This window comes from Hyalella azteca, unplaced genomic scaffold, assembly GCF_000764305.2.
Source record: "Hyalella azteca isolate HAZT.00-mixed unplaced genomic scaffold, Hazt_2.0.2 contig6466, whole genome shotgun sequence".
NCBI classification, from domain to species: Eukaryota; Metazoa; Arthropoda; class Malacostraca; order Amphipoda; family Hyalellidae; genus Hyalella; species Hyalella azteca.
In genome coordinates, this window is record NW_025936627.1 from 113023 (window position 1) to 122239 (window position 9217).

A 9217-nucleotide genomic window follows, 5' to 3' on the forward strand; every position below is an offset into this window, starting at 1 on the left:
GGGGGGGGGGGGGGGGGGGGGGGGGGGGGGGGGGGGGGGGGGGGGGGGGGGGGGGGGGGGGGGGGGGGGGGGGGGGGGGGGGGGGGGGGGGGGGGGGGGGGGGGGGGGGGTGTCCCGAGTAGCCCCGCCGTACGGAAATGGCTGCTATTTCTTTTTGGAATTAGATAGGCAAATTCTGTCAATTAAGTTTTCAAGCCAACACCTGGGTGCAACTTTTATGTAAGTAAAATTTTTTAATATGGCGAATATTTTTTTTGCTACATACCTTAGCAGTTGTAACTTTACAAAACATAGTTTTTCACCATTTTTTTCAGGAATTTTTCAAAGCAAGTAAATGTAGTATTTTTCGATTTCCTTTATACTAGATAGATAGGAAAAATAGTTACGTTTACGCCACTATTTTTAGTTTTGCGATATTCCAATTAGTTTCGCTACTACAACAGTTTTACGCCGTGTCATAGGCCTGTCCCGAGTAGCCCCGCCTGTCCCGAGTAGCCCCGGTTGACGGTACACCAATTTGTCATTCATAGTACATTTATACTAAACCATGAATAACAATACCTCAAGATAAATTAAAGACTGCCACTCAATATATTTATATATATGTATGAAAAAATAAAAAAAAAATCAAAAAAATAAAAAAAATCCTGAGTTTTTATAAAAAAATCAAGTGATTTAATCACACGATTTAATCAATTTGATTTATTCATTGCCAACCCTGAATAGGACTATATGGTTTATTTTAATTATGTAACCCTTAGTCTTGAATACATCAAAGCATTTAACCCATTAGCTATGACTGAAAATTTTTTAATTCTAATTTTTGCCTTGGCACTACCTGTTGGGTCTTCAACCTTATGAGATTGATAGTTTTTTTCTAAATAATGTACCAGATAATTCTCTTTACCCACTCTGTTTTACCCACTTTAATTTGTTAATAACTTTCATAAATTTTATTTCAGAACTTCCACTGCACACTTGAGACATGGATGATCTTTCTAGCTCAAGTGAAAATTTTCTAATACTTTAGATTTTGAAAAAATGTAGATGTCAAACCTGAAATGACACATATATACTAGTTAATCTAACAATAAATTTCTTGCATAAAAGACCATTTTCTTTTTTTTAGAGAACTTCAGGAGTAAAAATTCTAGTTAGAGGTCAGTTCCTTTTCTGTTTGCCTAGGCTAGTGAGGTGGCAATAATCTGATTGGATTTTCCATGCTATTCCATTGAATTGTACCTTATTGGCTTTAAAAAGACTACATCACGGCACCAAATCGCGATCAGCCACCATATTTGATGCATGGTCTAGCTTATGTCTGTGTTTTCTATTTACTGCGCTTGTCTCTTCTTGAAAGTTTTTGCTTGAAGATGGGACGCTACTGCGCTGTTGTTCGATGCAAAAGTCGTTCTCACGACCATTTAAACAGAAAACTGGAAAATGGAATACGTTTCTTCAGTTTACCAGCCGTGAAGGAAGGCCAAGGCAGCAAAGTTCTCGACATTACCACAAGACGTCGACGAGCATGGGTGGCAGCGATTGGTCGTGCAACCATCAAATTTGAATCTAAACAGAAAGTGTTTGTCTGCTCAAGACATTTTCTCACTGGTATGCATTATCATTTTTAATGCTACCTCTTCACTTTAGTCATATCTATTATAACCACTGTGCTTCCTTTTTTCCTTGGTCTTGATCATCATGGTGAACTTGGTTCTACACAAGCTGTTTTCTTTCCAAACAAATGTTGATTGATCTGTTTACAGTTTACCCATGGCTGTGTTTTAGTAATCTTCAGTTGCAATAGGTTAATGCAAGAACTGACTGCCTAGCAGTTGCATTTTATAAATTTTTGATGTTGCTTTAATAAAAAAGTCACATTTTATATATGGTTGATGTTGCATTAAATATGTGTGATTGTTTGTTGGTTACAGGCAAGCCAGCTTATGAGATGTTTACCAATGACCCTGACTGGGCTCCATCCCTCAAGATGGGGCATGAAGAATTGAAACAGGATGCAAGAGGATTTAAACGTTTAAGGGAGTGGAAAAACATGAAGAGAAGTCTAGCAATGGACAGAGCAAGACAGGTATGGTAGTTACAGAATAATACATTATTATCCATACATTACCAATCACAGTTCTGTTTTGTTATGTAACCTTAACATGTAACATGCAACCATCCATCAACAAATTGCTGAAAAGCTCCAAGTGTCTTGTATGCCATGAATTCTCACAAGGTGTATTGACTGACACCAAACATCAAATAGTTCAGTAAATCACCTTGTGAAGCAGGAGGCAGGCTTGCAAAATCTGCACACCACTGCTTGGCCTGCTCTTTGTAGGGTTAAATATTGTTGATGTCAAACAATTTTCTTAAATACCAGTCTCTCGCTGATGGAAAGAAATTTTGACAATAGCTTCATCCTTTCTGCTTTGCTCTTTCCTTCTCTATTGCCACCAAAACATCAAAATGAGTAGGAACAAAAGAGTAAGATAAGACGTGAGTGTGCAACAAACATGGCGGTGTAGCAAAGTAAATTCACCATATCAATATTGGAAACATTTCAGAGTCCAGCTCCATTGTCAGTTCAACAATCTAGAAAATGAAAGAATTCATTATAATTCAAATTCAATATTGTTAATTCAACAATATATAATTGTTTTTGATTTAAGGTTGATTTGTCTTTTATTTGTCAATTTTAGGTTTTAATGTCTGACTTTGGATTTTAAATTATAATGATTGTTTTCACTTTATAAATTGTCAAACTGACAATGGAACTAGACTCCAAACTGTTTCCAATATTGTTATGGTGAAATTTCTTGGCATTTTCTTTGCTTTTAAATTTCTTGTTGCATTGCAATTCAAGCGGACTGATGGTATACGGTAGGTACCAACTTATATTTATTTTTGTTTGTAGGAGTAAAGGGAAAAGAGGTCAGGCAGAGAGGCTATTAGCAATGGCAAAAGGGGTGGAAAAGTTCGTTTTAAGAGTTCAGATGAAAACAAAGGAAAGGAGTTCGAGAAGAAAGTTATTTGGCCTATTATATATTGCTTTGTCCCACCTATTCCACTGTAGTTTGAAGTTTCATGATTAATACTGGTATATCTCACAGCCCTGGATATTTGTGACCTTATCTCCTTTTACGTTATTATTGTTATTTATTATTTTTCTTTGTTGCTTGATTATTTATGCTTATCTGGCCTTTATTCATAACAACCTCTTTTATATCATTCTTCATGCCTCTCAAAATATTGCTTTCCACTCTCAGTCATGACAGCAGTCAATCCTGCTGACAGACCCATTATGGTATCATCACAATCCATTCATCTCTCATTCTCTCTTACATCACACCATCACTCTCTTCCCTCTAATCCAGAATCACTCATCATTTGCTGTCTCTCCCTCTCATATGCATCTCACTCTATCTTCAGATGCTCCACAGTTTCTCTCTAACCTCCGTTACATATAAAACAAATATCCTCTCTTCTTTCATTCCAACTGTATGTCTGTCCATTCACACTCAAAGCAGTTGCTCTTGCAAAGAACATTAGGTTCCCACCTATACTGGCATCATACTTTGGCATCTCTTTCATCTGGTACTATCCCAGGCTGTCATTTCTTTCCATTCCTTGCTTCCATACAGTACTCTTAAACCACATAATTTCACTCTCTCTTCTATTTGTTTGTTCCATCCATTGACCCTGTACTGTCATTAGCCATTCCTCTCTTGGTCTATTATGCCCTAGGGAGGCCCATGTCCCATATAACTCACACTAGCATACTATTGAATGATGCTTACATTCCCATTTGCTCACTCCCAAGTTCCACAGGTATATACATCTTTAGCCCCCAACGTTCATCATCCATTATTTACAGTTGTACATTACCATATATCTCAATGCTGCTATCATTCTTCTCTCTAAACATGCTCCATCCCATATCTCCTTTCTTAGCCTCCACTGCAGTCCATATGGGGCCCCAAGTGCCAGTTTAGCTATCCTATTCTGTTCAAACTCCGATTTATCCAGTTTGGCCATCATTCCATGCAATAACATCCAATCAGATGGAGATGGATTATCATCCAAATTAGAGGATGAGTTATCATATGTTCCACATTGTTTGCCAATTGTTTAGCCATCAAATGAAATGACTTTGCTATTACAGCCACTCAGCCAGACTAAGTCAGTGCACTTAGAGATGCAAGAGTGGGAGTTTATCTGACAGCCAATGGCGCTGTTCCTCTAAGTGTACATTTACATCAAGTGGTAACATCTCACTGTGATGTCACCACTTAGGCCTCTGGGTTTTTTTTTTTGCTTCATTTTTAAGAGGATTGTGTACCCCCCCTCCTGAAAAAAACTTGTATTTATGGATGGATCACTTTGCAACTTGGTACACAAATGTAAAACAGAAATCAATAACTTTTTTGTTCGTGTTAGTTTTTCGAACAAAATGAAAGAAAACATGAAATTCTTAGAAAATGGATAAATAGGAGGTAGGTACTGTAAAAATCTATCTCCTCCAAGGATTTTCAAAGAAAAACATTGAGACACATATCATTCAATTTGTAAGAACATTATCTAGTGGCTCTAGAGCCCTGATTTTCAATTTTCCTTATCAATTTTCTTTAATTGGCGTTTCTCTGTTTTTTCAAATTTTTACTCCCACCATCCCCTTCCCTCATATATAAGTAAAACAATGTACAAATTTAAAAAAAAGGGCTCCGAAAGTCGCTAGGTATGGTCTTTACAAATCAAATGATATGTCTTTCAATGCTGCAGCTTGAATACTGCAGGAGTTATTAACTTTTTAAGGTGGTATTTTTTGGATTTTTAAATTGTTCAGGGGAACCAAATAAAGTAGTAACATTTATTGAAAAAAGAAGCATATGCCAAAAAATTCTTGATATTGTAGCCCAAGCTTCCCCATTGCCAATTATTTGCATTCAGGGTACCAGTACTTGTCTTTAGACATATTCCTGATTTCCTGTCCAGTTTACTGTGAATAATAAGCTATAAATGGGATTTTTTTATATTTATATATATATTATTTATATCAGTTCACAAGTGCATTATGCAGAAGCTATTGTGTGTACATCCATGATATTTGCTTCTTTGAACGCGTCTTGTTTGTAGCTTTCAAACGAGTGCAAACACTTTGCAATTAATGCAAATAATGATCTGAAAATACCATTTTTAAATAAAAATTTTTAAATATTGTTATGAAATGATCATTTTATAAAAGTTCAAGACTGTTACGCAAAAAGTATTGCATGTACATGCATGGTAGTAGCTATGTTGAATGCGCCTTGTTTGTAGCTTTGAAATGAGTGCAAACACTTAGCAATTAACGATAGTAATGATCTATATATACAAATTTAATTCAAAGAAATCTTAGTACATATTGTTGAAAAATGTTTATTTCAAATATTTTCAACATTGTGTTGTGCAAAAAATATAGCATGCACATACACACAGATTGCTGCGTTAGCTGCACCTTTTCAGCAGCTACAAAATGAGCTAAGAAAGTGGAAAAGCCGAAATTTTTTATTTTCTAGGGAAACGCTCCCCTTAATAGTAAATATTATTCAGTGCGAGGCATATTCATTTGTTGTATCTCATAGACAATGTTAGTTTTTTGGCATCTAAGTTTGTTTTTACTGTCACCCTCTTACTAAGGTCGGGTAGTCATTTATTTTCTGTAAATTGATGATGTACAGTGGAATATCCTCCTAAAATCTCTTTACATCATCTCCACAAAAATTTTCTAGATTACCTACAGCAAGTAGGACATTAGACAATATTTGCATCTTCTTTAATGTTTGAAACATTATTGGCACTTTATAAATCAGAATTTATATTAATATTTTATTTAGTTGAATGAACTGAAAATAGATGGGTGTAGAACAAGAAAAAGTTTGAACAACAAAGATATTAAATAGTAACGTCAACCGGGGCTACTCAGGACGATTTCGAACGTTTTTCATTCATAACTTCTTACCATGAAACATTTCATAAACAAGTTTAGACTCATTTCAAAGCTCTTTGCAAGGGCTATTGCATGGCCTCTCCAAAAAAATTCCATATGCTATTTGTAAGGTGCCAGAAGCAAAAAAAGAGTGTCCCAAGTTGCCCCATCGAACGGGGCTACTCAGGACACTTGGAATAAAACTTAATTCTAAAACATTTGAAGCATGCAGCGTGTACTCCTCCTTTACTAACCGTAGTCCTCTTTCATTGCTGTTGCAGTAAAAAATGGGGGTCCACCCCCGGGTTTTACCCCGCGTCTTTCGCGTATTGATACTTGTATCTTTGCAACTTTATACTTAGTACCGGCGAAACATAGACGGAGGTAAAATGTTTACTTTTTTCCTCATAACTCGGCAACCCCTGCTCCGATTCAGTTCAAACTTTTTCCACTGCCTGCCCAATCGCTTTTGCCAACTTTTCATGCAGGTCTCGATCCGAAAAATTTTTTTTTCATATTAAAAATGGCGTCAAACCACAAAAATTTCGACGATTTTTTGCAAAAATCGCAGTCTTGCGCCCATAACTTTTTTCTGGCCCGAATCTTTTTGATGAAACTTCGTACACTTATGGTCTGAGTCATGACGAACATTTTAATGTATGACTCGTCCAAAAAATTCAATTTCTACGATATTAAATTTCCGTTCTCATTATCGAAATTGATGAAAACATCAGTTTTTCGTAAATATCTCAGCTTCATGTTTCATGATCAATTGCACGGATTTAAGATACGAAAATTATCAGTCTTATTTTCTAACAATTATTTTAATGGTACCCGCTCTGAATTATTCCCGAGGCGTTTGCACGGTGTCGAAAGTCACGTTGCTTGGCGCCCTGACCGCCACATTCCGTACCCCAGCGGCGCCCACCAACACCTCCACGGAGGTAGCGCGTGGCAAACCTGTCACTGCCGTGCCCCGCTACATGACCTTGTAAAGTGGCTGCTAATATACTATTGAGTTATATTCTTAATAAACAATAATAGCGGCTTCGGTGTTTATTAGGCCGTAGGCCTGTCGCCGATTCTTAGCATCGTAGAATTGGTCTTAACATCGCACATGATGTTACCTTCATTGATACAATAATCTGTAATGCTATATATCAGTCATCTTTTCCTACCAAAATAAACGAATTCGTTTCATTTGTTCTGTATTAACGCTGAATCTTTAACTTCTCGAATTTTTGAGTCGGTCTATAGCTTTACGCAAACAGAAATTGTTTGTTTCTAGTAAAGCAAGTATAAATTTCTTTATGCTAGTATAAATTTTTTTTTTGCAAGCATAAATTCTTTGTTTTTAATAAAGCAGGTATGCATTTATTTATGAAAGTATAAATTATTTGTTTCAATTTAGTGTAATAATTTGGCTTGTCCAATCGTTCGCTCAGTGTGAAGGAGTTCGCTGTCGACGGCCGCAACGACACCAAGTATCACTCGGACGCGACAGGAGCTTATAAGACCCCGTGGCTCCTCGTCAACTTGCAGGGAGCCATGTTGGTGCACAAAGTTCGACTGCTTCCTAATGTTGGTGTAATGCCAAAGCGAATTAACAACTACCAGGTGAATTAAACAGTTAATTAAACAATTTAACATACCATATATTTCGAAAGTACAATGGGATGAGAAACGTGAATGTGCAATAGGAAAGAACATTTTGTTCTCATACTTCAAACCTACGATACGATGCACCTGCATCAGTTTCTATTATGTAAATTATTATAGATTTGATGTTAATCAAACATGAACATTGTTTCCGTAGTTAAAGCTTTCGTGTTCAAACTTGTGAACAAATTCAAGGATTAATTCATTATTTTTAGTCTCTGAATCCAATTTCAGATTCTGCTTGGCAACGACGAGCCTCCCACTGCGATGGACTTCAGCCAGTACGACGTGGTGGGGGCCATCCCCGGGCCGGTCCCCTTGGGGGAGAAGTGGTACGAGTTCGACGTGTCGCCCCCTCGCTGCAGCCGCTACGTCGCTGTGTACAAAAACGTCGCGACTCCTGACTACATCATGGAGATCTCGGAGATGGAAGTCTTTGTCTTGAACTAAGACATTGAAGAGGGAACAGCATCGTCATGGAGATCTCGGAGATAGAATAGAATAGAAGTGTCGGCACTGAAGAAATAGGCCCATAGCCTGTTGCCAATTCTTGTACTTTTCGTGACTTGATTCACAAGGGATCCGGCCTTTGGAACCCGACATTTCCATAACTGACGATTGATTGAGATAGCTGCTGGACTTACTGCAAGGCTCGTAAGGTGCTAGGCATTTCAAGACTGGACATATGCCCCTGCATAGCTTTCTAGTCTGTTCTTGAAGGCGTTCTTACTAGGAGCGTCAACGATGCTATCAGGGAGGCTGTTCCACATGTCGGTGACTCGGAGCGAGAAGAAATGTTGTCGCGTGGATGTGTTCCAACGCTGTTTCTTTAGTTTATAGCCGTGGTCCCTTGTGTTGGTTCTAGTTTCAAATTCTATTAATCCTTCTGGGACCTTGTATAAACCAAGCGTATATTTGTATACTTCAATGAGGTCATCACGCAGACGTCGATAACGGAGGCTTGGAAGCTTCATAATTTTCAATCTTTCTTCGTGAGGCTTGCCTTTTAATACCGGAATTATTCTTGTTGCACGTCTATGAACACTCTCGACTAAATTTTTGTCCCTTTCTAGTTTTGGTGACCACACGACGTTTCCAAACTCTAGGTTCGGACGCACAACAGCAACAAACAAAAGCTTCTTCGCTTCAGCATATACATATGTACTCGTAGGAGCGTCTGATCAGTCCAAGTCGTTGATTGGCTTTATTAACTTGAGCTTCTATATGCTTAGAAAATTTCAGCTCATTGTCGACATTTACTCCTAAATCTTTTTCCATTGTTGACTTCGACATCATCACTCTGTCGTTGCAATCATGTCTTCTCATACTGTAATCTTGCTGTTCATTGCTGTTGTAGTAAAATTGGGGGGGCCACCCCCGGGTTTTACCCCGCGCTCTCAGTACGCGTATTGATACTTGTATCCGAACAACTTTATACTCAGTACCAGGAAAATCGGGATGGAGGTAAAATTTTTACTTTTTAGCTTATAACTCGGCAACCCATGCTCCGATTTTGTTCAAACTTTTTCCACTGCCTGCCCAATCGCTTTTGCCAACTTTTCATGTAGGTCTCGATCCGAAAAAATT

The 9217-nt window shown here is 37.9% G+C and overlaps 2 protein-coding genes across 2 annotated transcripts; both read left to right on the top strand.

Moving 5' to 3' along the window:
• Window positions 1-717: 717 nt before the first annotated feature.
• Window positions 718-2089, top strand: LOC108680962 (the record flags this gene model as incomplete). Its single annotated transcript, XM_018169894.2, is given in 2 exon segments — window positions 718-1611; window positions 1935-2089. Coding segments are annotated over 2 exon segments (465 nt in total), but the record flags the coding sequence as incomplete, so codon positions are not given.
• Window positions 2090-6798: 4709 nt separating this feature from the next.
• On the top strand, window positions 6799-8151 carry LOC125178009. The gene is made up of 3 exons (XM_047880850.1): window positions 6799-6962; window positions 7417-7588; window positions 7865-8151. Exons 1-3 carry the CDS (start codon window positions 6799-6801, stop codon window positions 8078-8080), a joined length of 552 nt encoding a protein of 183 aa, XP_047736806.1. The 3' UTR covers window positions 8081-8151.
• Window positions 8152-9217: the final 1066 nt, after the last annotated feature.